At 49.4% G+C, this 27,410-nt stretch overlaps 1 protein-coding gene across 1 annotated transcript; it reads right to left on the bottom strand.

Annotated features, from left to right (window-relative positions):
• Nucleotides 1–996: 996 nt before the first annotated feature.
• Paqr7 (progestin and adipoQ receptor family member 7) lies at nt 997–13,201 on the bottom strand. Its single transcript, XM_028759811.1, has 2 exons — nt 13,127–13,201; nt 997–3,017 (listed from the first exon to the last, which is right to left on the bottom strand). The coding sequence occupies exon 2, from the start codon at nt 2,994–2,996 to the stop codon at nt 1,959–1,961; it is 1,038 nt and encodes a 345-aa protein (XP_028615644.1). The 5' UTR covers nt 2,997–3,017; nt 13,127–13,201; the 3' UTR covers nt 997–1,958.
• Between the last annotated feature and the right edge of the window lie 14,209 nt (nt 13,202–27,410).

Genomic DNA, 27,410 nt, shown 5'->3' with positions numbered 1-27,410 from the left:
GGCTGACCTGGTGGTTACCTGATGCTTGAGGTTGCCACTAATTGGCATGTAAAAGTAACTGAGCCACCACGTGAAGGTTTGAAAGCATAAAAATGGAATCAAAGAACTGGGTGGTGGTGCCACAGGCCTTTAATCCCAGCAGAGGCCGGTGGATTTCTGTGAGTTACAAGACAAGCCTGATCTACAGAGCAAGTTCCAGGACAGCCAAGACTACACACACAGAAAAACCTTGTCTAAAAAAACAAAACAAACAAAATTGGAATCAAGGGATGAGGCTGTAGCTTCATTTGTTAGAGTGCTTGTCTAGTATCCACGGAAGGCTGTTAGTACAAGCACTTGAGGGGCAGAAGCAGGCAGATTTCTGTCAGTTCAAAGCAGAACTAAAAGAAAGTTTAGACACAGGAGATTGTGAGCCACCCACCATGTGTGCTGGAAATCAAACTCAGATCTCCTGGAAGGGCAGTACACACTCCTAACCACTGAGCCACCACTCCAGCCCTAGCTGTATATTTCTTTCATATGTATGATTTTATATATGAATTTCATATGTATTACAGGAAGACCCTCAGATATGTTATCAGTGGAGGGATATGTCCTATTCACTTACTTATTCATTTGCAGTACTGGAGACTGAAAGAGAGGTCTTGTGAAAAGACTCTACTTGAGCTATATTCCCAGTCCTTTCTTTACTTCCAGACAGGGTCTCTGTTTCCCAGGCTGGCAAACCTGGACGCTCTTTAATCCCTCAAAATGCCAACTATGAATATAATTACACACACACACACACACACACACACACACTGCATTCCCAACCCCTTGGGTAAAAATGAATTCCCTCTGGCTCCACATCCACTCCCTCAGCACCCTGCAGCTTCTTGCAAAACAAAAACAAAAAACAACAAACAAACAAACAAACAAAAAGCCAACAACAAAACAAAAAATCCACCTCCTGAGAACAGGGCCCCTCCCTGAAACAGGAGTCAAACCACAGAAGAAGCTATTTCAAAGTCATTTTATTGAATCTAGGGCCTATCAGGGACCAGCCTTGCCTCCAGCCCCAGGGGCCAAACTTGCCTCTAGCCCCTCATGAACTCCCTGCATCTCTACTTCTCGAACCTTGGTACAGGAGTCCCCTTTGTCTGACTCCAAAGCCCTTGGAAGCTCAGCCTGCAGACTCCTTCTCACCCTTCCTAGCCCAAGGCTCTGAGTGCCCTGGCAGTGCTGCCTAGTCTGGCTTTTGAACTTCCCTTGACAATTCCTAATGCTTCTAAAGCCTGGAGCCCCAGGAAACAGTGAGCTAAGGAGACATAGCTCAAAACCGTAAATGAGTTGTGGGGAGAAGCTAGAATCAGTGTGCAAGAAATACAGGCCAATGCTAGACGTGAGGCTGGCTGGCTGGGCTGTGAGGCAGGGATACGGGTAGTGGAGGGTATCTTTTGTCTTTGGGAACTCTCTGGAACCCAGTGATCCAGGCTGTGGTGCAGGGCACAGTAAAGCTAATACTGTACTGCCCATCTTTTGGCCTGTTTCTTTTCCCTCCACCAGTGAGCTCTGGTAGGTGGTGGCTGCTAAGACTTCCCCTCCCTCTCTGCTCAAATTTAACACTGGCCTGAGTCTTACCTCTCTCTCACCCAACAACCTGGAAACCCCAAGCTGGGGTGCTGACCAAAGCTGAACCTCAACCCTCAACTCTGAAAGGAGGCAAGGGAGGGGCCGTCAGGGGTCCCTCATGTCTTCCCCTCCCACGGCAGGGAATTGACCAAGGCTCTGCAGCTCCCAGGCAATCCCCAGGTCCAAGGATTGGCTAGCACCACTTTGGCCATTGAGCTTGTATGCAGGGAGTCACGGCCTGCCAGATATAATCAACTTTACTAGGCCTTGTTCCCATCTGGAGTCAAGTCCAGGTTTTCTCGTCCCTAGCACCTTCTCTCACCCTGCCAGCTCCCGCCCACCCACTTTCACTTGGTTTTCTGATGGAGTTTGCGCCGCACCAGCTGGCTGAGGAGCAGAGCAGTGAGGATGCTGCTGGCCACGGTGAGCAGGAAGAGACCAGAGAAGTTGTGGGGCCAGCGGGAGTGCAGAGGCTCGTAGATGTCCCTCCGGGCCTGGTAGTCCAGCGTCACAGCCTCTAGCTGGGCCAGAGTGCACAGCACCAAAAACACATGAAAAACTTGGTGTCCCTGCCCAAAGATGTGGCAGCTGCCGGGGAACCAACTCTCAGGCATAACCGTGGAGAAAAACGCTGCAGCGAGAAGAAAGAAAACCACCTGGCACTTGTGATAGAGAAGAGCGGGGTCCTCCTCCGCAGGGAGGGGAGACACTATGATGCGGTGCACCACGGGGCTGATGTCCAGCGCATAGGCCAGCGCTGAGGGCGCCTCCTGGAAAGTGCGCCCCAGCAGGCCTGGCTTCTGGCTGTACTTGTTGTAGCAGGAGCCAGCGCAGGAAAGCCAGGCCAGGAAGGCAGCCATGGGCAGGAAAATAGCCTGCACCTTGTCGTGCCAGGACGGCTCTATGGCATAGTAGAAGTGTGCCAGGGCACTGCCAAACTGGTACACGGCCACACCCACATAGTCCAAGAAGAAGAAGCTGTAATGCCAGAACTCTGATTTGGCCTGCAGGAGGTGAGCCAGGGCACTGAAGGAGAGGTAGGTGAAGGAGGCCAGGACGATGATGAAGAGGGGCTGCGCGTGAGGGTCTTCCCAGAAGTCCACACTCCCCACCAAGACGATCAGCCGCAGCAGCAGGGCCAGGGCCGCCAGGAGGTGGGTCCACACGTTCACAGCCTCGTTGTGCTGCTGGAACAGCGTGCGGAAGTAGAAACACCAGTTCTGATGCAGCGGCCGGTAGCCAGCATAGATGTACGGCTTCCAGAAGAGCGGCGGCACCTCGGCCCGGTCCACTGTAAACACCGGTTCTGGTTGCAGAGGCTTCTGGCCCACATGCCACAGGCTGGACAGCAGGTGGCTGAACTTCTGGGCTACTGCCATCGCCATGCCTGGGGTCCGGGCGGGAAACTGGAAGAGAAGTCAGGGCAAAGTCAGAGTCTTTGTGTCTCTACCTGAGGCTCTGATGCTCCAGACTGTCTCCTCTCCCATCTGTCAATAGGCTGAGTTTCAGGATCAAGGAGTCACCCCCCACCTCCCCAAAATGCCGACCTTTCTTCCCTGTTCTCAGAACATGGCCTAATTCAGCAGCTGCTCACCTCGAAATGCCTCATTCATTCATTCATTCACTCATTCACTCATTCATAAAGCACCCTGCCTCAGTCACTTCCTTTACAGCCAATCACCACACAGCTGTCCCAGCTGTTTTTTCTGCTTAAGGATAGCCATTCTGAACTCAGAATGTGGGGACAGGCTCTCTGAGCCCGGGAGCTTGAGCCACTATCCATGTTCACTCTGAGTGACAATGCCCTTATTAACAGACCCAGGACCTCTACCTACAACCCATGTAGAGCTACCAGGGACTCTCACGGCTCCTCCTTCTGCGTACCTCCTGTTCCCCCTCCCGCACCCACTTCCTCTTCCCGACTTACTACCCAGCCACAGTGCGCTTCAGTCCTTATCAGACTCTTGCAGCCAACACTTCATGTCACGACTTTGCACAAAGCTGTTCCGTCTACTGTGACATCCTCCCCACCTTACCTACTCAGCAAACTCCTATTAATTCTTCAAAACCTATTTCTTCTTTGCCCACCCCATGACCTCTCTACTTGAGTTCCTACCATCAAACCGTTATTACCTCTCATGGGCATTCAGTGTGTCACAGTGAGCTCAGAGGCTGGGCAGTTTGTCTCCATACTTTGTGGAATAAAAAGGGAAGGAAGTTGGTCTGGGGTGTGATGTTGGCGAGAATCAGACAGAAGCATTCCCAAGCTCTGAGTTCCAGGAGAAGGGATTAAACTTGGGTCTATCTAGAACCAGGATTCAAGGGCAACTTGCAACATCCTCCCAACCTGTGCCCTGGGGTTTGAACTCACAGAGACTGTGGCAGTATGCCCAGTGTCTGCACAGGTCTAAGCCAGACTAGGGGTGAATACTGGGAGGGAAGTAAACACAACCCCACACGCCTAACCCAGAAGTTATCTCTAATTGATAACTGCTTGCAAAGGAAAAACTAGTTTTCTCAATGGAGTCTCACTGGGTATACAAACCACCCCTGGGGCAGGCCCCATGCGCAGCAGTGGATGGCCAACACAAATCAACTCAATGACCCCTTTCTTTTCTTTCTTTCTTTCTTTCTTTCTTTCTTTCTTCTCTCTTCTTTTCTTTTCTTTTTTCTCTTCTTTTCTTCTTTTTTTTTTTTGGAAGAGGAGGAGGGCTTTTTTGTTTTGTTTTTGTCTCACAATACTTTGTCTGGGCTCCACACACACACACCCCCACACACATATTTTGGGTTTTTCTTTTTTGCTTATAGATTATGGTGTCTGACTTTATGTTTCTTTATGAGTTTTCTCAGTGTGTGTATATGTGCATCTCAGCATCAGAATGTTTTTCTTCTGATTTTTCTTTGGCTTGTTGTTGTTTGTATGTTTTGTCCTATTATTATTTTTTTTAAAGATTTATTTATTATTTTATTTATGAGTACACTGTCGCTGTCTTCGGACACACCAGAATAGAGCATCCAATCTCATTACGGATGGTTGTGAGCCACCATGTGGTTGCTGGGAATTGAACTCATGACCTCTGGAAGAGCAGTCAGTGCTCTTAACCGCTGAGGCATCTCTCCAGCCCTGTCCTATTATTATTATCATTTATTATTTTAGATGGCTGTTTGTATTCTAGTGAGAGAAAGAAAGGATGTGGTCTGGGGTGAATGGGGAAGTAGGAGGAGCTGGGAGGGGCTGGGGGAGGGGCTGGGGGAGGAGCTGGGAGGGGCTGGGGAGGGGCTGGGGATGAGCTGGGAGGGGCTGGGGGAGGGGCAATGTATAATTAGAATACATTGTATTAAATAATTATATTTCCAATTTAAAAATAAATTCCAGAAAGAAGAGAGAGAAAGAGAAAACACACAGCATACCAGCCTTCCTTTCTTTCTGCTTCCTGACTGGGTACAATGTGACCAGCTTCAGTATGTACCATGGTGCCTTCCTGACCATGGACTATATACCCTCAAACTGTGAGCCCAACCCAACCCTTTGAGGTGCCTTTGTCAAGTACTTTATCACAGAGAAGAAAAAAAAAACCCTAATATTTAAGACCCAGTGACAGGTACTGTTTGTCATTCCTTTAATAAACACAGCACATTTGCCGGCTGCCAGCTCCTTAATCCAGGCCTACGAACCTGTGCTGGCTAGTTTTACATCAACTTGAAACAAGCTGAGCATCATCAGAGAGGAGGGAGCCTCGATTGAGAAAATGCCCCTATCAGATTGGGGCAAGCCTAAAGGGCATTTTCTTAATTAGTAATCAATGGGGGAAGGCCCAGCCAACTGTGGGTGGGGCTATCCGTGGGCTAGGTTCTATAAGAAAGCAAGCTGAGCAAACCATGAGCAAGCCAGTAAGCAGCATCCTCCATGGCCCCTGCCATGTTTGAGTTCTTGTCCTGACTTCCTATGAAAATGAACTGTTCTGCCGGGTGGTGGTGGCGCACGCCTTTAGTCCCAGCACTTGGGAGGCAGAGGCAGGTGGATTTCTGAGTTTGAGGCCAGCCTGGTCTACAGAATGAGTTCCAGGACAGCCAGGGCTATACAGAGGAACCCTGTCTCAAAAAACCAAAAAAAGAAAAAAAGAAAAAAAAAGAAAATGAACTGTTCTATTTACTGTGGAAGCAAAAGCCAAATAAACCCTCCTTTCCTCCCCATGTGGCTTGGGCCACTGAGCTCACCACTGCAAAGGTGACACCACCTTCATCTCTCTCTCTGTCTTTTTAAAAATGATTTATTTATTTATTTTATGTATATAAGTACACCATTGCTCTCTTCAGACACACCAGAAGAGGGCACCGGACCCCATTGCAGATGGTATTGAGCCACTGTGTGGTTGCTGGGAATTGAATTCAGGATCTCTGGAAGAGCATCTCTCTGAGACATCTCTCCAGCCCCCACCTTCATCCCTTGATATCTGCCAGTCAACACTCCCTTAACAAGCTTTGTGGACTCAGCATGCAGTCCACGGGGCATCAGATGCTCACCAAAACCACCTTTGCCCCAGCCACTGTATGTGCAGGAGCCTGTGTTCTCTGAGCCTCACTGCCACTACCCCTAGGCCACCCAAAGGATACATGCACAGTTCAAGAATTTGCTGTGTGCAGGTGGCATCGGGACCTGCCCCAAACTTGCTCTCCCTCTCTAAACTCCCACCCTCTAGGCTTCCAGACTTGGATCAGTCACACACTACTGTACACGGGGCTCCTTAGCCTCAGGGAGCACGGCCTCTTCTGATTCCTTCACCTCAGAGAGCCTGGCTCAACACAGACTCAGGAAGCCTTTAGATGACCTGTTAACAAGGACTATTAACAATCTCCACCCAGGGCTTCTCCCTCTTCTCAAGAGAATGGATTTCAGCCATAACAACATGGCCTCCACTGGTGTTCACAATTTTGTCTGCAGGACAGAATAGGCTTCAGAACACATCTTATATGGATCACAAGACCACTAGACCCGAGAGTTCTCTCCTAGGTTTAGCCAACACAGCAAGGCTTCCTCTCTGGCCTGAGAACAGGGACGCTGGATGGAGCCTGTGGACATCTGGTTACCAGGTGCCCACAATCTGCTAAGTCCACTCCTAGGCTCCTTCTCCCACTCCTGGACCCTCCGAAGGCATGAGGCCACATCATAGGCTCTGGGAGTTGGATGACAAAATGTACTCAGCTTTGTTGAACTCTACATAAGCCATGTTTACAAGGCTTAGGCCTCTTTTCCCAGATAAAGCCAGGTGAAACCAAACAGCTCGTTCTATATGTTCATTCTCCACTACCTTTGTGTAATCAATTCTGGTAACTTCCCTGGGAGGTCAGCACTAGTCCCCCATTTTGTTGTTACATAAGATGCGCTCCAGAGAGATAAAGAGATTCTTACTCAAGGACAGAGGAGGAAGGAGAGCGCGTCTGGGGACTGGGAGAGCACGTCCGGGGACTGGGAGAGTGTGTCCGGGGACCCAGTGTTCTGCCCAAAACCCTGGACAATCTTGTTTTGCTTTGTTTTTCTTTTTTTTTTTCTCTTTGAGACAGGGTTTCTCTGCATAGCTCTGTAGACCAGGCTGGCCTTGAACACAGAGAAACCAGGGGCAGAGGTCAAGCCTGAGCCAACATAAAGAGCTGACTATGGAGAGAGACCCCAGGGCATCCAGAATGGTCTGCCAATCAAGCAGTCAGGCCTTGCCTATCCTGGACAGCCTCTCAGCACAATGCCACAGCCTCCCACTAGGCCTCTGGTACTACACTAGGTACCTGGGGCGGGGTGGGGGGTTTCTCCGGATCCTGGAACCAAATGATATCTGCTGTGGGAATGGTACAAAGTCACCAGATGCCAAGGGCTAAGTGGCACTTGCACAGATGAGGGACCCTAGGGGTGGGGCTTCCAAGGGCCTGGAGGAACCTTGTGTGATATCATGGGAGGGTGGAGCTAAAGATACTCTCTTCTCCCTTTCTTTCTGATTCCCACACTCCAGGTTCCACATGTGCCCTCCCAGCCAGGCCTCAGTCACAGGCAACACCTTCATGACAGAAGCATGGTGCTGTCTGGAGAGCTGTGGCTTACCCAAGATCACACAACAAAAGGAGAGCCAAGCCAGCTGGTCCCAAGTGTCTGGGGTCTGGGAGGACAGCAGGTGCTCTTGGCTGGTTCAGCAGGAATCAGAAGAGGAGTTAATAATCTTAAAAAATGAACTAGTGAGATGGCTCAGAGCCATCTCAGAGTGGCTAAGAGCACTGGCTGCTCTTCCAGAGGTCCTGAGTTCAATTCTCAGCACCCACATGGTGGCTCACAACCATCTGTTATGGGATCTGATGCCCAATTCTGGTGTGTCTGAAGACAGCTATACATATATACATAAAATAAATAAATAAATAAATTTAAAAAAAAGAATAAAAGAATAAATGGCCATTTTCTTAGAAAAACTTGTTGGGAGAAGGGCTTCAGAGACAATCAAACTGACACTAGATTCCATAAAATACAAGCTCCAGGACCTTGGACCACTGACTCTCCAGTTCTTGGCTTCCCTTGTGAGAAAGACAAAAGTACACACCTTAGAGATTGCTGCGAGATTTAAATGCCTGGAACTAGGTTTGAGCACCGTTTAGGGACTCAGTAAATCACTGCTGCCATTTTTATGACTACTAGAGTGTCAGAGAAATCGCAGCTGCAGTTAGCTTGAGGGGAATTCTTTAAAAATCTGTCCTACAAAAACAAATACAAAAAAAGCCGGGCAGTGGTGGCGTATGCCTTTAATCCCAGCACTTGGGAGGCAGAGGCAGGAGGATCTCTGAGTTTGAGACCAGCCTGGTCTACAGAGTGAGTTCCAGGACAGCCGGGGCTACACAGAGAAACCCTGTCTTGGAGAAAAAAAAAAAAATCTGTCCTTAAGCTGGAAATGTGGCCTTGGCAGGTCCAAGGCCTAAGGTCCCACCCAGCATCATAACAAACATGAAAACCCTTCAATCTGTGCCAGTGGATCTGAGGGGAAGGTTAGAAAAATAACTGTATCCTAGCCTAGCCTGGTGGCACCCACCTATAATCTCAGCACTTGGGAGGTGGAGGCAAGAGGATCAGAAGCTGAGGGTCATCCTTGGCTACATAGTAAGTACAAGGCCAGCCCAGGCTGCACTATACCCTGTCTTGGGGAGGGAAGTTGTCAAGTGTCCCCTGAATCATTTACCTGATCTTTGGGGGACACATTTAAGGACCAGGGAAGTTTGGCTAGAGTGTTCACTCCTGAGGACACTGATCTATTTAACAATTAAGTTGTTTTCAGGAAGGAGCATTCAGGACAACCTTGCGGATTGCAGGAGAAATCTGAATTCTGAAAACTGGCACTTGCCCACAGACCCAGAAAAGGTGGCTGGGAAGTTCCTTCCCCAGGGAAACTCTTAACCCCAGCTGCCCCATCATGGAGCAGCTAGAGGACACCAGAGGGCAGACTGTAAGCAGGCAGCCCAAAAGGTATGCCGCCTAAGGTTGGAGAGACACATTAGTAGCTAAGAGTGTATGCTGCTGTGCTCGCAGAAAATCTGAGTTCGGTTCCCAGTACCCACAGGTTTACAACTGCCTGTAATTCCAGCTTGGGGGGCGGGGCGGCGTCTCATACCATCTTCTAAACTCTTTTGGCGTCTGCACTCATATGTGCACAAATCCACATGCAGAAATACACACAAAATAAAATACATCTTAAAAAATATAGGTTGCTGGGCTCGAGAGATGGCTCAGTGGTTAAGAGCACTGCTTTTCCAGAGGTCCTGAGTTCAATTCCCAGGAACCACATGGTGGCTCACAACCATCTGTAATGAGATCTGATGCCCTCTTCTGGTGTGTCTGAAGAGAGTGACAGTGTACTCACATACATAAAATAAATAAATAAATAGTTTAAAAAAAATAGGTTGCCAAGAAAAGCCAGAATCCTGGTCCTCCATCCCCTTCCCCAGGCCTAACTCATGCTCCTGTTTACTTAAACTGCAGGTCTCCCTCTTCACCTTCTCTTCCAAGGTTTATCAAAGCTAATTCCTCCTGGAGCTCACAGGCCTCTTGGTGGTACGTTCCGGCTGGCTGTGGGTCATCTGGAGAAAGTGGGATTTGGAGAGAGCGAGCTTGGCCACCTCATGTTCAGTTTTCAACCAATGCTTACCAACCTCCAGCCACCAGGCCACCCCACAGAACAGGGAACACAGGGAATGATGGGCGCCCCCCCCCCCTGCTGCTTCACCCACACAGATGCCTGTGAAGGGAAGCAAGTCAAAGGGCGACCGTGAAAAAGACAGGGCCACTGTCTAAAGGGTGGGTGTCTACAACTCAACTCTGAAGAAGCCAAAAGTCTGGGTTTTGTGTGGGCCTGGAATCTGAAGTCTGGAACTTACTAGCTTGGTAACTTCCTGAGACTTCCTTTACCTCTCTGAGCTGGTTTCCTGGGAGGTTTGAAAGAGCTACCACTGGGCTCCTGTAAAAACTGTCATCGCTAGCTGCTCAGTGCTGGCCCTGGCTTTGGCTCGACTTTTGTTGGGGTCTCCTTGCTCAGCCACATTAAGACCTGGATGGCTGGGAAAAGACTCTGACACTTTGGTCCCTTTTTTAAGAGGGAAAAAATGAATCCAGCTACTTAAAAGGGTGCTGGGGCCCTGTGACAGTCCATCAGTATTTTAGCCTGCAGAACAGAGCTACAAATGAGCCTGGTTATTCCCTAGCTCTCAGATGCTTCAGGCCTCACAAAATAACCAGGGTTAGCAGGCTTGGTCATCCCTTGGCTTCTTCCTGTCCTTGGCATGCAAAGTATTCATTGTTGCTTTGTATATCCGGACTGTTCAGCATGTTCTCTTAAAGATTATTTTATCTTGCCATGGAGAACAAGGTTTGGCCTCATTAGATAAAGAGAAGAAAGCCAGGATTCAGAAATCACACAATGTACAAATGTCTCTTCTCCATTCGTGGTTTGTTTTTTGGTTTTTGGTTTTTTTTTGGTTTTTAGGTTTTTCAAGACAGGGTTTCTCTGTGTAGCCCTGGCTGTCCTGGAACTCACTCTGTAGACCAGGCTGACCTCGAACTCAGAAATCCACCTGCCTCTGCCTCCCAAGTGCTGGAATTAAAGGCATTCGCCACCACTGCCTGGCTATCTTTCATATTTTTTTCTCCTTTATTCATTAATCTTTCCTTGCTTTCTTCCTTCTGTGTCTCCTTTTCTGTGGGTGTGCACATGTGTATGCACGCCCATGTATGCACACCCACATGTGAGTCTCTGTGGGGACAGAGGTCTGTCAGGACCTCCACCATGCTCTACCTTATTTTGAGGCAGGGTCTCTCATCAAACTTGGAGCTCACTAGTGGGCTAGACTGACTGGCCGAGGAGTCCCATAAAGTCCACCTCAGCCCTGGTGTGACAGACTTTTCAAGTGAGTGCTGGAGGGCCATACTCAGTTCCTCATACTAACCCAGCAAGCACTTTACTGGCTCAGCTGTCTTTGGCCTTTTCAGACAGGATCTCACCATGTTGCTCAGACTGGCCTTCAAATCTTGATTACCCTGCCTCTGTCTCCTGAGCACTGGAATTACAGGTATGTACCACCATGCACACCTAATTTTTCATGTTTCTATGATCCTATTAAAAAAATAAATAACCTCTGGTCAGAGAGTGGTGGTGCATGCCTTTAATCCCAGCACTGGGGAGGCAGAGGCAGGCAGATCTCTGAGTTCCTGAGTTTGAGGCTAGTCTGGCTTCCAGGAAAGCCAAGAGCTACACAGAGCAACCTTGTTTCCAGAAACCAAGAAAGAAAAAAAAGAAAGAAAGAAGGAAGGAAGGAAGGAAGGAAGGAAGGAAAGAAAGAAAGAAAGAAAGAAAGAAAGAAAGAAAGAAAGAAAGAAAGGAAAGGAAAGGAAGAACCCTAGCAATTCAGAGGCTCAGGAGGGAGCACAACTCAAAGTCAGCCTGGCCTACATACTAAGATCCTGCATCAAAATTAAGTTAATAGCCACTTGACGGCAGAAGGGAAAATCATTTGAACCCAGGAGTTCAAGGCCCAGTGGGAAAACCACCAAGACTCCTATCAACAAAAGATAAAGAACAGCAATAAGAAGTCTAGTCAGAGTTAATATTGTGAGTGCGGGAGGCAAACCCTCCAGACAGGTCCTGAGAGAAAGACAAGCCATGGAGGATCCCAAATGGTGTGGTTAGGGGCTATGTCAGTCACCTACAGTAGCTACTTTCCCACATGTTTCTGTACAACTTCGAGCCTAGGTACATCTGGTGATCCAGGCCCAGAGGAAAGATAATGCCAACATTTGTCTAAGACTAACTTTAGAAGCAGGGCTCCAGGCAACTCCTGGGTACCCAGTGTGGGTGAATGTAGATTGGACAAGCTCTGGCAAGCCTTCAGATCTCCCAGCAACCGGGTCACCTCCCTCTTTGCAAACCAATTCTCCAATTCAGCTCAACCAATTTAAAGAAAAAGCAACCTCCGTGTCTTCCAGGACTGAACGGAAACCGTTTGTGTTTGGCACTGCATTGTGGGTCTCCATTTGTACTCAGAAACGTGATCAGAATGGAAATTTAAGGAAATTCTTCCCCCAAAGCTCAGATAACCTCACTGCTGCAAGAAGAGTACCCCGAAACGGGAGAGCTTCAACATGGTGTCCCTGGGTACCCCACAAGAACGGTACAGCTTGAAGAATCCATCAAAACCTCTCGGCGCATAGCCTGAGGCAGCCTAAGAAGCTGCAGGGGCTATTGGGAGATAAAGGTTGTGGGGGTGGGGTGGGGCCTTGTCTCTTTTCCTACCTAGGGCAATCTGGCTTTCCTGACGCTAGGGAAAGGGGTTCAATATTCTGGTCTGGTAGCCCTCCCACCTCTCTAGAGCTTTCCTCGGGGTTCCCACAGGGCTCTGCACCCCTCCCCCCACACCCTATATACTTCCATTCCTGCGCCTTCTTGCGTCTTTATCACCTCGCTCCTAGAATGCAGCACACAGCCAGTTCCTTGGGTGTGATCCTGTACAGGCTGTCTCCCGTGCCTACCTTCTGCAGACGACACTAAAGTATTCTCCCCGTTCCACAAGCTCATAGGCTATGCTCCAGCCCTGGTCCTCCTTCTCCATGACACGCTACCTCTAGCCCTCCCATAATCCTTCTGCTCTCCCCATTCTCCTGCTACAGTGACTCCCCCCCACTGTTCCTCCCGGGGACGGGGTTGTAGGGGATGACCTCAGACTTTGCTTCTTCTGGTCCCCTCCTTGCAGCTGATTCCCTTGGCGACCTCTCCCCATCTCTATCGGAAGATGTTCCTCTACATAACTGTCCGGCTGTCAGGGTCCTGCTGTCTTCGGCCTCGCCCCATCTTCCACCACCTGCCCACTTCCGTCACTGAGCACCGCACGCATGCTGAGCTAGAAGCAGCACACCCACCCCCCAACCCGCCTGTCCACGGGAGGACTTCTCCACTCCCAGCCCAGCCCAGCCTAGCCCTGGGATCTCCAGGAGCAGTCTCACCTGTGGTCAGAGCAGAGCTGGGAGCAGTCTGCTGCGTCTCCGCGCAGGAGTCGCAGATAAAGGGGCAGCGGCCACGCCCCAAGCCCGGAGGGCGGCGCTGGGCACTCCGGACTCAGCCGCCTCCGCCAGTCTGCAGCTTCCCGCCTGGCGTTATGCAAGCTCAGGCTGCAGGAGGGGTCACTCCCTGACGCATCCCGGGACTTCCTGCGGTCACAGTACAGTCTGAAATAGGAAGCCCAGAGAACCTAGGCTCAGAAATGGGGCTGCAGACTCCTGCAGAGTTTGCCCACTTCCCCAAAGAGCAAGCTTCAGTCTGTGATAGTTACAAGAGAGTCGGATGAGCGTCCAGACAAGAGCTCTGAGGTCACTCCCCGTTGTCACATCTTCCAGGTGTGGGCACAGCAGAAAAGGTGAACAGCCCAATGTTTTTTTTTAAAGCAGGGTATGCCTCCAGTAAATACTGGCTCACAGTGCCTTGTTCCCATACCTAACAGAAAAGGAGTACCAGACTGGGTCCTGAGTGAACAGGTCTGATTGGTGGAGGCCAAGGCTCTGCCCTTAATGAACTCTTGAGTCTGGAGCCCTGGCACATGAACAGGATTGGAGCCTGGTGCTACCCCAGTTCACCATGTGACCTGGGACAAACCTTGCTCTCTGGGCCTCAGTATTACGGAGATGACAGTGCCACTTGACAAGGTGACTAGGCTTAGGTGGGCTCGGAGGTCTTTGGAAACTGCAAATTTTCTCTCTATACTGTGATGACGCATATCAAGAGAATTGTGTGAAACTGGCCTCTTCATTCAACAAGTTCAGACAAATCCCCACATTTCCTGAATCCGTGGGGCAAGGCGGTAGGCCTGCCATCCCAAGCCTACTTCTCTGGAGGCTGAGACAGGAGGATTGTTTGAGTCCAGGAGTTCCAGGCCAACCTGAGCAACATAAGGTGACCATGTCTCAATAGGATGAATAAACACCGAAGACTCTGCAGACAGGTGGTAGTGGTGGTGCATGCCTTTGATCCCAGCACTCAGGAGCCAGAGGCAGAGGCAAAGGATCTCTGAGTTTGAGGTCAGCCTGCTCTTATGGAGTGAGTTCCAAGACAGCCAGGACTACACAAAGAAATCCCTTCTTAAACAAAACAAACACTAAAGACTTAGAAGAAGGTTTGGACTCAGCTTCTATTTTTGGAAGGAAGAACAAGCACACATTGCTTTGATTCTTTGCTTTGGGTTGGTTTGGGTTTTGTCAGCGGTATTTTTTTTTTTTTTTTTGTTCATTTGTATGTTTTTCAAGACAGAGTCTCACGCAGCTCCTGCTTGGAACTCACAAATGAAGCAAAGGCTGGCTTTAAGTTCCTGATACTCCTGGCCCCGCCTCCTAAAGCGCTGAGGTCCCAGGCATACACCACCACATTCATCCGCTCTTAGCTTGCTTTAAAATCCACGGTTTATACTTAATGTTCTTGGCATGTGGCAAGCAGTGAGCCAAATAGTTGCCATGACGACCTCTCTTGATCCAAACAATCCTCTGAAACAGGTACCGTGTTTACTACTTTACACACATGGGAAGTGAGCTCTCAGCAGCGATGGGGACCTTCTCTGTGACCTTCTTCAAACCTTGAACATTCTTTTGAGGTGAATGTGGTGGCCACTGTTTTATGGATAGAAAAATCAAAGCCTAGAACCAGGAAAGACGCATCCCAGCTCAGGCAACTGTAGATGTGTCTGGCTCAGGCTCTGCAAAGTGGCCCAGGAGGTTTGTCTGCAAGAGAGAAGTCATTTAGCCATGACCCTCTGAGAGCCCAGTAATTCAGTGAGAACAGTGGTCAGCCATGGAGCCTCACTGCCTGTCAGCTCCACGAAGGGCCCTTCGTGTATGCTGTTAATCTATGGCACACTCTGTCACCATCTTTGTGGCTGAGGAAACAGGTTCCAGAGTACAACCTGCCCAAGGCCACCCAGTCCCCTAGCACTGGGCCTGGATCCAAGCCAGCTCTTATCTTGTGGCACAGGGATGGTATGAAGGAGTAACCTCAGGGTTTCCTTCACGGTTCTGCTATGCAGCAACTCCTGTCCCCAACCCCGGGCAGCAGGAAAGCAGCACTGAGAACATCACCTCCCACAACTCAGTTCAGTCCCTTGGGTGAGGCAAGGCCTCGATGGTCCAGAAGCACTGGCCCCGCCCCTCCCCTCAGTCCTTTAAGCTCAGGACTCTGGGGCCTTGTGGGTACCTGTGTGTCATCCAGCTGTGGTCTCAGATTCTAGGAACAAGGTTTTCTATTGGGATTGGAGTCCTAGGTCAGCCTTCCTCAAGCCCCTAACAGAACTCAACAGGCTTCAGGACCCAGACTCTGAACTTGAATTTATCAGGAAAGAGCTTCAAGGTGTTCATGGTGAGAGAACAGACAGGAGGCACCCGTGATGTCTCCAACAAGGTCGGACAGTCATGAACTCTGCAATGCAATGTGCCAACCGTGTCACCATAAGCAAGTCACATACCCTTTCTAGATACATCCCGAGAGAGAGAGAGAGAGAGAGAGAGAGAGAGAGAGAGAGAGAGAGAGAGAACTATTGCATAGGTTTTGTTTGTTTGTTTGTTTTGTGAGAAGAATAAATCAGGTAAAGTGCTTATGTGGATGGCCTGGCCTGCAGGAGCTACTCAATAAATACCACATAGTATTTCTCCATTTTTCTAGATGTGAGGTTGACAACGGAACATTGTAGGGTGCAGGTCTCAGCTCACTGGAAGCGGTCCTCCGGAATGCAGGGCCCACCGTCTGTCTGGGACACCACAAGTGGGCATGTATCTGACCCCAACAGCCATCAGGGATAAGCTGCCTCTCAGCTACTAAGTGAGCAGTTCTCAACCTTCCTGACACCGTAACCCTTTAACACAGTTCCTCATGCTGTGGGGACCCCACCATGATTATCTGTGTTTTCCGATGGTCTTGGGGGACCCCTGTGAAAGGGTTGTTTGACACCCCCCTAAGGAGTCATGACCTACAGATTGAGAACCGCTGTACTGTTTCCAAATTCATCTGCATTAAACTTAATAAAGCCCCACCTCTCTGAGATGTGGATATGCTGCCGCCGCCAGAGAACTTGGCTCTAGGCAGGGCCCCATCACATGGTCTTTGTTATGTAGCCTAGTGCGGACGGCCATGCTGACCTGGCCAAGATGGATCCTGATCACTATGCCCTGGAGCTTCCCAGAGGCACCCTGCATAGCTCTCTGGAGCCTGTCGCCCCAGCACAGGATGCCCTCTTGATGATTCAGATGAGTGGGAAGGATAGGGCCCCACTCTAGAATGAGAGCCATCTTTGCCCCAGCCTCTTGCCATGTATTTCATAGCACAAATTCTGGGCACCTCTCGGGCTTCAGAGGAGACTGTCACACTTGTCTGACACCATGTGGCCACAAAAAGGGAATTCGCCCACTTTTGCTGCCTTCTGTCCCACATCAAAGATGACTCGCTGCCAACATCAGAGGTGCCTGGGCAGAGATGATAAACTGGGTACAGTTTGTTCTCACAGTGTGGGCAGCACTGGACGGGGCAGTCCATGAGAAAAGGATCTTAGCGCTCTGGAGGAAAGGATTGTTACTTTAAAATAATGTTTTAACAGTGTGTGTGTGTGTGTGTGAGAGAGAGAGAGAGAGACAGAGAGAGAGACAGAGACAGAGAGACAGACAGAGACAGACACAGAGAGATACAGACACAGAGACAGAGACAGAGACAGAGATGGAGGGAGATGGAGAGGGAGAGGCAGGGAGAGAGGGTAAGGGAGTGACCTGTGGAAGTCAGTACAACATATGAGAATCCATTCCCTCTTCCCACCACGTGAGTCTCAGACATTGAACTTGCACCCATCAGGCGAGGAGGCAGGGGCCTTGGCCCACTGAGCCATCTTGCCTGCCCTTCCCCCTTTTCCTCTTCTCTTTCCCCTCCAACTTTTGTCTAAAATGAGAAAAGAAAAGGAATCCCTGGAAGGCTGAGGTTAGGCTCCATTGCTGAAGGCCTTCTGGCCTCACATGTGACAAAACCAAGACTGAACCTCTGAGGTCTAGCTGAAAACTGTCATTGCAGCCACACTGAAAGCTGGAGGACTTTCCTAGTCATTGGTCTTCTAGGTTATGAGTACCTCAGGAGCCCTCAGGAGCAAAAAGGACTTCCGGCAGAAGAAACAGCACATCCACAGGCTAAGGACAGTTAGTGGATGAATTTTGGAGCTGTGGGCTGGGAGCAAGGTGGGGGTTTTGACGGACCAGAAGGAGAAATGACAGGAGGGAGCAAAATACACCAAGTAGGGGCATCAATGAGCCAGACATCCCCATGACAACAGGGCTTGGTGTCTCACCTGAGGACTCCAAAGGGAAAACCTGCTGGCCACAGAAGAAGCTTCCTCCTGCTCCCTACAAAGCCATCAGGATGGAGAGCATCGCATCTCTATGGAGACAGGCCAGGTGTAAATGCTTCCTGAGCCACTGGACAGAGCTGCTGTAGGTACCATCCATGAGCCTGGGCTGAACGTCTTGGGATGGTTGGGGAAGAGGGTGGTCCCAGGCAACCTGCTGGCAGAGATTCTCCTTGGCCGGGATCTTCAGATGGCAATTTCCACAGTGATTGTCTCCAGTGTGGCAGACACCAGAGTGCCAGGTCTAACTCCTACCTCAGCCTCCACAATAGAGGACTTCATCAGAGGACTGACTCAACCACCTTCATTTTCCTACTGTGGGGACTGTTGGCTGGTGCAGGCCATTTACACCCTGGGGACACAGTGCTATCCGGGAACTTTTGTACAGGCCCACACTGTCCAAATGGAGCCGTGTGCTGAGAGCAAGGTGGTGCTTCTGGAGATGCCAGGACTCTGGAGGGAGCAGGATAGAATGGGACAGGGTTTCAACAAGCCAGGTGTCCCCTGTGATGCAGCTTGGCATATCACCAGAGAAAACCACTCTCCCTTTGTGTGTGTGAGATGTTACCTGAGCAGCAAGCTGGAGTGGACCCTTACTTCCTCCACTTGCTTGGCCACAGGCACAAGGGCAGGGTGTGTGAAGTGCAAAGGCCAGGAGTCTCTACTGTCACTCCAGGCAACACCTGCCCAGCCCCAGGACCTTTGCACTTCTCTGAAATGGGAGATATTTAGAATTCAGAGCTCGGTCTGGCTTGTTCCGGAGCAGCTGCCATTTTCCCGCTGCTCTGGCTCTGGACCGCGGCTCCTGCTATCGAAACACCGGCCCTGGCACCCACCAGACGCCAGCGTGGCGGTTGGCTCTGTCAATCCACCATGCTGTCCCCACAATGCTTGGTTGTGCCTGCAGTACCCGGTAGAAATGAGACTCTTAATGCTTAAAGATTATCCAATGGATTTATATATTTGGAAATGCTCAAATAACAAGGTGACCACACAATTAGAATTGTTACCCAATATCTAACCTTTTCACAGAAGTTGCTACCCGGGACTGCTTTCCACCCATCCGTCTTCCTCCATGGCCGATAGCCTCTTACTTCTTCTCCCCTTCCTCTCCTTCTCTCCTCCCAACTCCTCACCCCGCCTACCTTTCATACTACCCAATCAGTGAGCTTTATTGCAAATATAGTGGGGCCTATAGAGGACCTGGGTTCAATTCCTAGCATCCACATAGCCCGGTCAACTGTCTGTTCACTTCAGTCATAGGAGATCTGATGCCCTCTTCTGGCCTCTACGAGTACTGCATGTAAGTGATTCACAGAAACACTTTTAGTTCCAGGCTAGCCAAGGTGAGACCTTGTCTCAGAAATAAAACTAATACTTTTTTAAAAATGAGTTATAGGAACTGTGAATGATTTGGACCAGAGAACAAGAATCAGCTCATAAGAAATATCCAGCAGATACCGGGGTGGGGGCCGAAAGCACAAGAAGCTGTTTTCTCTGGAACTAAGTGCCCCATGTTGCTGGGAGAGCTGGTCCTTCATGCACATTCGTCCCCAACCCCTTTATCTACACAGATGGCTAAACCCCCTTTAGTGTTTAGCTTGCCTGTCTCGTCTCCTGCCACAGACATTTCACTATTTCCTTTGGTTACACACTGCGCTGCGCTGACTGACCTTTCCCCTACATCGCTCCCCTGAAGCCACAGTATCTGTAAGGCAAAGTCCTAGAAGCAGAAGTGTTGGGTCAAAGGGAAATGACTTGGGTAGCTGCAGCGGACAGCAGAGAACCTGGCCTCGAAGCTTCCCATGGGGGCCAAGTCCCCTGTGTTAGCATAAAATCTTCTCCCCACTTTAGCTCATGGGCTCTTATGAGTGCGGCTGGATCTGCATCAAAATACGACAAAGAAGGATCTCTAAAGATGGCTTGGCAGTTAAGGGCTTGGTGCCTCTGAGGATAGAAGCCAGCACTGGATACTTGGGAACCAGAGTTACAGATGGATGTGAGCCACTGTGTGGGTGCAGAGAATCAAACAAACTTCACTTTCTGCAAGAGTGCCAGTGCGTTTAGCCACTGAGCCATCTCTCCAGATGCCTTTTGTTTTCTTTCTTTCTTTTGAAATAGAGTTTATCTTAGAACTCACTTTGTAGATCAGGTTGGCCCTGAACTCACAAAGATATGCCTGCCTCAGCCTCCTCAGTGCTGGGACTAAAGGTGCATGTCACCATGTCCAGCTAAATATTTGTCTCTTATTTTATAGCATGTGTGTGTGCATGTGCATGTGTGTGTGTGTCCAACTGTACATGCAAGTACCCTGGAAGGCCAGAAGAAGGCTAATCTCCTGGAGCTGGAAATACAGGAGTCGTGCACCCTCAAAGCCCTAACATGAGGGTTAAGAACTGAAGTCAGGTCCTCTAGAGGAGCAGCAAGGGCTCTGTGTCATCTGTCCACCCCCAAAGACAAGGTGGGTTTTAAAACAGCAACCCCCCAACTGCAGTATCTGTGTGCTGTGAGTCTAAATGTATCCTCTCTCTATGTCTTCCCTCTGGGTCCAGGGGAGATTAAATAGGAGAGGTAATATATAAATTTATCAACATGAAAACAGGGGCATCATCAGAGGACAGAAAGAATGGGGAGAGTGGACAGTGTTTAAAGGAATGAGGCCAGCCTGATCTACAGATAGAGTTTCAGGAGACCCAGGGCTGCACAGAAAAACCCTGTCTCAAAAAACCAAAACTAAGTAAGGACAGAAATGAACTCCCGCAATAATTCTTGAAGTTTGAATGAAGAATCCAAGAGACTCATGATCATTCACAAGGGAAGTTTTTTCCAGATAGAAGAGAGAATCTTAGGGTATAGATGGAAGCTGACTGTGGCGATCTGGTCTCCATGTGATCCAAGGAATTCCTCTCAGCATACACCTAAGTAGCAAGGGAAGTGAAAAAGCTCTGGGTTCTACACTGACTTTTTCAGGCCCTTAATCACCTTTATATAAAACTGCTCAATGTGAGTTTTAAAACAACGCATTTGGAGAGGCATCGTTCTTTCTGCTGTAGAGTGATGCATGTCACACGTCCTAGTCAGTTGGTCAAACCGGGTCACTCGGTGTTACTGACTTCTGTGGGAAAGGAAGGAAGTGGAGTGGGAGGAGGAATAAATATTGAGCTGCCATGACTTAGTGACTAGCATCAGAACCAGCTAGATGCTGCCAGCCTCCTCTCTCCTACCTGGAAAAGGCCCCTGAGGACCATGGCCAGGCAAGCATCCTGCCCCTGATCTATGAACCCAGCCCTAAGCAAACAGAGTCGTTGTCCCAGGTTCAAAGCCTGGTTTTCTGGTGCCTCTCAGAGTATATGGCCAGGCCCTGGGCTCTGAATTCAGTCACTTTTCCTGTATGGAACTGAGAGGCCTGGATCTTTCTGAGACTGTCGAGGTCTGGGAGGACCCTGTGATCAGAGGCAGCTCACAGCTGAAGAAACAGGTCACAGAATACAGAGGGTCTTGTCAGCACCCAGGCACCTGGCGACAGTCTTGCTAGTACCCAGGACAGTACTGGCTTCCCTTGGGGACTACCAAGGACCCCACTGAGTGAGTAGGATCTGGCTTGGTTCCTAGTGTCCTGGGACTCTCACAGAGCCCTTAGGCCCGGGGTACAATGCTCCTGACTGACTCTTTCTATAGACCAAGTCTTTTAGGCAAGGAAGCTGAGTCCTGTTTACCATTTTCTTCTTTCTAAATCTCCCCCTATTTTGCTCTGGAATAGCTGGGGCAAAGGGGGCATTAGTTCTCTCTTCCACCTCTTTCTGTTTTCTCAGAACAGGGTCTCACTCTGTAGGAGTGCTGCTGGCTTAATACTGCTTTTTGTTGTGCTAGAGAGATGGCTCAGCGGTTAAGAGCACTGACTGCTCTTCCAAAGGTACTGAGTTCAATTCCCAGTAACCACATGGTGGTTCATAACCATCTGTAATGGGATCTGATGCCCTCTTCTGGTGTGTCTGAAGACAGCTACAATGTACTTGTCATATATATAAAATCTTTAAAAAAACAAAACAAAACAACAACAACAAAACCACTGCTTTTGTTGACCAGGATGACCAATGAACTTACCCTGATTCTCCTGCCTCTACCTCCTAAGTACTAGGTTTACAGGTGTGGGTCACCTGCCACACCACCAGTGCATGGCTTCTGTGGTGCTATGGGTGACCCAGGGGCATGCATGCTACATGAACACTCTACTGGCTGAGCAACAGCAGCATCCAGTTCCTCTGCTTCTTCTGTTGTTGGGAACAAGCAAAAGAAACTTACTCTAAGTACTACCATTTTGTTCTCAGAAACTAAATTTAAGGTCCCAGGCCCCAGGGGAGCTGGGGACTTCCCTACGGCTGACAGGCTTCTGTTGTAAACAGTTGTCAGAGTCCAGACGTCTCAGGGACAACTTGTAAGGAGACAGTTGTCTGAGCCCAGCCATCTCAAGGACAACTTCCCCATCATGCTGGTACAGTCAAACAAGGTCATGTTCCCAGACCTAGCAATGAACACTTATCCCATGTCTCCAAATGGTTTTTTAATTGTCTGTTAACTGGTAAAGAATATAGAATTGGCTGTTATCTAATCCAAGGTGTATAAGTTATAACATATAATCGCCTGTATGCCCTAATGAACTATATGCAGCTGACCCGCTCCTTTCTCCCCTTGCCTGAGCTCAGCACCTAATGTGTAGGACAATGAATTAAGGACCTTGAAGCCAGGTGCCCTAGATACAGCCCAGTCTCCAGTGGGTACTTCCTTGCTTAACCCCTAATATCGAAATACGACAGGATAACACGGCAGCTCCCCCAGCTCCCCCCTCACTTTGTGTTCCCATCCTTTAAAGAACGTTGTACAATCTCCCTTCGGGAAACAGGTTCAGAACCTGAACTGCCTGCCTCCCTGAGCGCTCAGAAAATGAAGTTTTCATTTTAAAGCTTCCAGAACTGAAGTGAGTTTTCTTGACTTCCACCTGGAGCCCAAACCCTGTTACTTACTTACTGTGTATTTATAAGCAGGCTCTCAAGTAGCCCAGGTTGGCCTGGAATATTTTATGTCAGTGGTTTTCAACCTTCCTAATGCTGCAACTCTTTAATACAGTTCCTCATGCTTTGGTGATCCCGACCATAAAATTATTTCATTGCTACTTCATAACTGTAATGAATTGTAATGTAAGTATCTGATATGCAGGATATCTGATATGCAACCCCCAAAAAGGTCTCAACCCACAGGTTGAAAACCACTGCTCCAATAACCATCACATCTGGGCCTTCTGAGGCCAACCCTCCAAGTCCTGGGATTACCAGTGTGAGCTGTTTGCCCGTCCTGGTGTGGTCAGCTTCATCATTTATGGGCTTTCCTTCTGAAGGCAGCTGTCCAGGAGGAAAAGGTGAGATGCAGAAAACGGCTTTCATTGACCTTTGACTGGGCTCCTCTGCCTCGGGTTGTCTGGACCCAAAGGCTGACCTCGTGTGCCTTCTGCGCTTACATCAATCTGCCCTAGGAGAACCTTGTTCGGGCGTGGCTTTCTCAGAAGACACAGAGCCTCCGCCCATGGCTATCTCTCTTCTGAAGGTGCTGCTGACCAGCGTCTGGAAGCTGAAAGCTGACAGGAATCAAAGGAGGAAGGGAACAACGTGTCACTTTAGGCCATGCTGACACAGCTGGAAGCCCAATCAAGCACCTTCCTTCCACAGATACTTACAGATAGACACCCTCTGTCACTGTTCCAGAGACACTGGCGATTACAGGATAGACACAGTCTCTATTCTCCTGATGAACACATTAGAATGTATGGGTTGGAATGCAGGGGCTACATACATACCATGAATTTTAAAAGGTAGTGTAGGCAATAGGGAGAGATACTCAGGGCAGCAGTGGCTAGTTCCAAAGACTCTTGTCTCTCTCCACCACAAAAGCCAGAATACCCTGTTCCCACCACAGGCTTCTATGAGCAGCCGTGCCCTTTGCACACATTAGTCAGTATCTCTGATCCTCTTCAGAAAATGTAAGTCAGCATTTTTACCACTGAGCCTCCAGCCCTATTCACAGATGGGTACACTGAGGCTGAGACACAGCCAATGGAACTGCTTGGTATTAGAGCCCAAGCCTGCCTGTCCTCAAAGCCCTTTTCATCTTTCACATCCAGGATCCTCTGGCCCAGGCTGCTCTTCAGTCTCAAGGTCAGTGCCATCATCACTAGTAAATATTTAAGCACCCAGTGATGGAGATGAAAGTCAGACCAGGTCACTCAGATGGCCTGCCTGGAAGGCAAAGGGCAGAGGCAGAGTTAGGACTGCCCAGGCAAGATCTGAACTGAGGCCTGGGTGGGACAGTCCTGAAAAGGAGCCTGGGAGCAAAACAAACAAACAAACAAACAAACAAACAAAAAACAAACCCAAACCTCAGGTCACCTGCCACCTAGAGATCAAAGATCAGGAACCACTAAGTCAGGCTCCAACTGTAGAATGGAATCACTCCAGGGAAAATTCTAGATGTTTCAAGTCTAATCAAAACGAGAAAGAACACCAGGACACCCTAGCATATGGGAGCTGGAAACTGAACCCAGGTCCTCTGAAAGCGTTTAATCTGCAAGTGTTCTTAGTCACAGAACCATCTCTCTCTCTCTCTCTCTTTCTCTCTCTCTCTACACACACACACACACACACACACACACACACACACACAGAGTTTTCAAATATAGCAGTTTGTGGAAGGGACGGGGTGTAGGGAGGAGGGGCAGGCAGTTTTTGAGGTCTAAGGAGCAATGGTGTAGCCTTAGGGAACTGGAAGCTCTAAGAGGGCCGGGGTGCTGGGCTAGCCTACAGTAGGTGCATCAAAGTGGAAGGCAGAGAGCATGCAGGACTAAGGACAGCATCTGGTCCAGGCAAGACGCAAGACCAGGATTTTGTGTCTATTTATTATTCTTTTGTTGCTGTTGTTGTTGTGACCATGGATGACCTGCTGTTCCTCTGGGCCCCAGGTTTTTATAAGGAGGCCTCTAACAGTTATGTGTATACCAACTGGTCAGCATTGCCCTCAACCGTGGCCAGAAGCAGTCTCTCTCTGCTGTGGGCTCCAGTTAATACAGAGACTCATAACTGATCAAAATATGGCAAACAAATGGTCAATCATTCATGGGACATTTGTGTCACCACCTCTGCCTCCACCGAGGCTCCAGGAACATCTCAGAAGATGGGGTGGGGGAGAACAAGAGAGCCAGGAGTTGAGGAGGGTATGAGTTGGTGCCACAGCTGCTGTACTCCAGAACTTGCTACAGCCATGGTCACCTGTGCAAGATTAATTCAGCCTGATCGGTCAACATTCCCTCAGGACTCAGGGAACTTGGTGGGTTATTATATCTTCAAAGTGGAAAGGGCAGAGGCAGGCAGATCGCTTTGAATTCCAGACTTGGAGAGGGGCAGACAGAGAGACAGACAGACAGACAGACAGAGAACACGAAGGAGGAGGTCATGATGGAGGGGGGAAGAGCGGGGGGGGGGGACTGTAGTGAACACAGTCAAAATACATTATTTATAGGCATGAAATTGTCAAAGAATAAATAAAAGGTACCCTACTCTGTCTCAAAGGAACAGATTGAATTTGGTGGTCTGAGATCCTTCAAGGTCCTCCTTCAGTCCTAAGCTAGGGTCCTCAAGTGCAATGAGCCCAGTTGGGGGACCACCAGTCTGCAGAGGACACCTACTCACCGAGCCTGGTGGAGGTGCAGACACAGACATCATTGAGCACCCCCCACAAGACCCAGACAGCCTACGCACTCTGCAGCAGGACACTGTGTGGCAACGGAAATTTCCACTCAGCCCCTCTAGCCCAGCAGGGAAACGAAGCTGTCCTTGTAGCTTCCAAATGGAAATTTCCACACATATAAACACAGATGTGTGTGTGTGTGTGTGTGTGTATGAGAGAGAGAGAGAGAAAGAGAGAGAGAGAGAGGGAGAGAGAGAGAGAGGAGAGAGGCAGACACAGAGAGGAGAGAGGAGAGAGGAGAGAGGAGAGAGGCAGAGACAGGACAGAGAGACGGACAGAGCAAGAAGACACAGAGCGAGAAGAGGGAGGGAGGTGACAAGCTTGCAGGAGAGTCAGAGCTAAAGACAGACAATGATCATCACAGTGGGAAGAGAGGAGGAAGAGCTCTGTGGAGGTCCCTGGCTATATGGAGGGGTCCAGGTATCTCCCTCTGAGAAAGATTGAGTACCTCACCTGCTACATATTAGGGTCCATTCCAGTTGCCAGGGACACGGTTGCTAACGGGATAGACAGCTCTATCTTCCTGAAGGCTATCACAGGGGAGAGGATTAGTTAATTTCCTCATTGCAGCAACAAAAATCCAACAAAAAAGCCATGTATGGAAGGAAGCATCTATTTGGGTTTCCAGTTACAGGAAATACAGTACATCATGACAGCGGAGGCATGGCGGCAGGAGGCGGGAGGCAGCTGGCCACATTGCTCCAGTCAAGAAGAAAAGGCAGCTGGGCGTGGTGGGGCGCACCTTTAATCCCAGCACTTGGGAGGCAGAGGCAGATGAGTCTCTGTTTGAGGCAAGATTGGTCTATATAGGGGGTGTTCTAGATCAGCCAAAGGCTATACAGAGAAACATTGTCTCAAAAAAAGCCGTGTGTGTGTGTGTGTGTGTGTGTGTGTGTGTATGTGTGTATATACACATATATACATATATATGCACATTTAATTTTTTTTAATTTTTAAAATTTAGAAGAAGCAGATAATACGACTGTTGGCGCTCAGCTCTCTGTCTCCATATACAGTCTGGGGCCACCAGCCCATAGATCAGATATATAATAGTTGACATTTATTTTTTATTTTCCTGAGTCCCACCCCACGGTCCACATTTAAAGTGGAACTTTGCCACTGGGCAGTGGTGGCGCACGCCTTTAATCTCAGCACTTGGGAGGCAGAGGCAGGTGGATTTCTGAGTTCGAGGCCAGCATGGTCTACAGAGTGAGTTCCAGGACAGCCAGGGCTACACAGAAAAACCCTGTCTCGAAAAAACTAAAAAAAAAAAAAAGTGGGACTTTCCACCTTAATCCACCTAATCGATGTAATTCCTTATAGATATGTCTAGAGATGTGTGTGTTCAGATCCTAGAATCCTAGGGGCTGACTTTTCTGTGTCAGCCCGCACAGTGAGTCAACCAGGAAGTTCAGCCAACAGATTCCCAATGCCTCTCACGCCTGTGGACCTGACTCATGTTGCCATGCTCCACAGGAAGCTTGGCCTGTCAGTGATGTGTGTGACCATTTCTTTCATTTCGATGAACCCTGGGACAGAAGACCTGGCTTTTGGATCTCAGGATGGCCGGTGGGCTGTATGCTATACAGTGCAAGGGCGAAGCCAGGGGGTTGGTGTAGAGGCTGTTGTAGCAGCCCTGGTAGCAACAGTGGGGGCCAGCAGGGGAGCAGAGGAGGAAGAGGGGAGGAGTGCTGGTTTGTGCCCTAGCACTTGGATGATTTGTCCTTCGACTGTCCCCTCTGCCCTGTGGGACACATGCCAGGCACTCCATAGCCACCAGAGCTCTGTCATTCATTCATTCTGACTGGTCTTTGTGGAATACCCAACCAGCCCCACCTGCTCCTGTCCTCGGCGGTCCCCTGACCTGACCCAACCAACTACCACATAGCTGCTGCTTGTGACCTCCCCAGCCTCACCCCTCCCTGCCTCCTTCCAGTCATGGCCCAGCCACCCCCATACACTGCCCAGTCTCTTCACTTGGCCCTTCTACATGCGCCTTCCCATGTCGGAAACACTCATTGGTACTTTTGTGTGCATGTGTGTGTACAGGTACATCTATACATTCTGTAAACATATGTAGA

The sequence above is a fragment of the Grammomys surdaster genome, unplaced genomic scaffold, assembly GCF_004785775.1.
Source record: "Grammomys surdaster isolate TR1022 unplaced genomic scaffold, NIH_TR_1.0 126313, whole genome shotgun sequence".
Classification (NCBI taxonomy): Eukaryota; Metazoa; Chordata; class Mammalia; order Rodentia; family Muridae; genus Grammomys; species Grammomys surdaster.
This window is presented reverse-complemented; position numbering and strand designations above follow the sequence as displayed.

Bases quoted from the DNA above. Each gene is read 5' to 3' on its own strand.
- Paqr7 (XM_028759811.1), bottom strand. From the start codon at position 2,996: ATGGCGATGGCAGTAGCCCAGAAGTTCAGCCACCTGCTGTCCAGCCTG.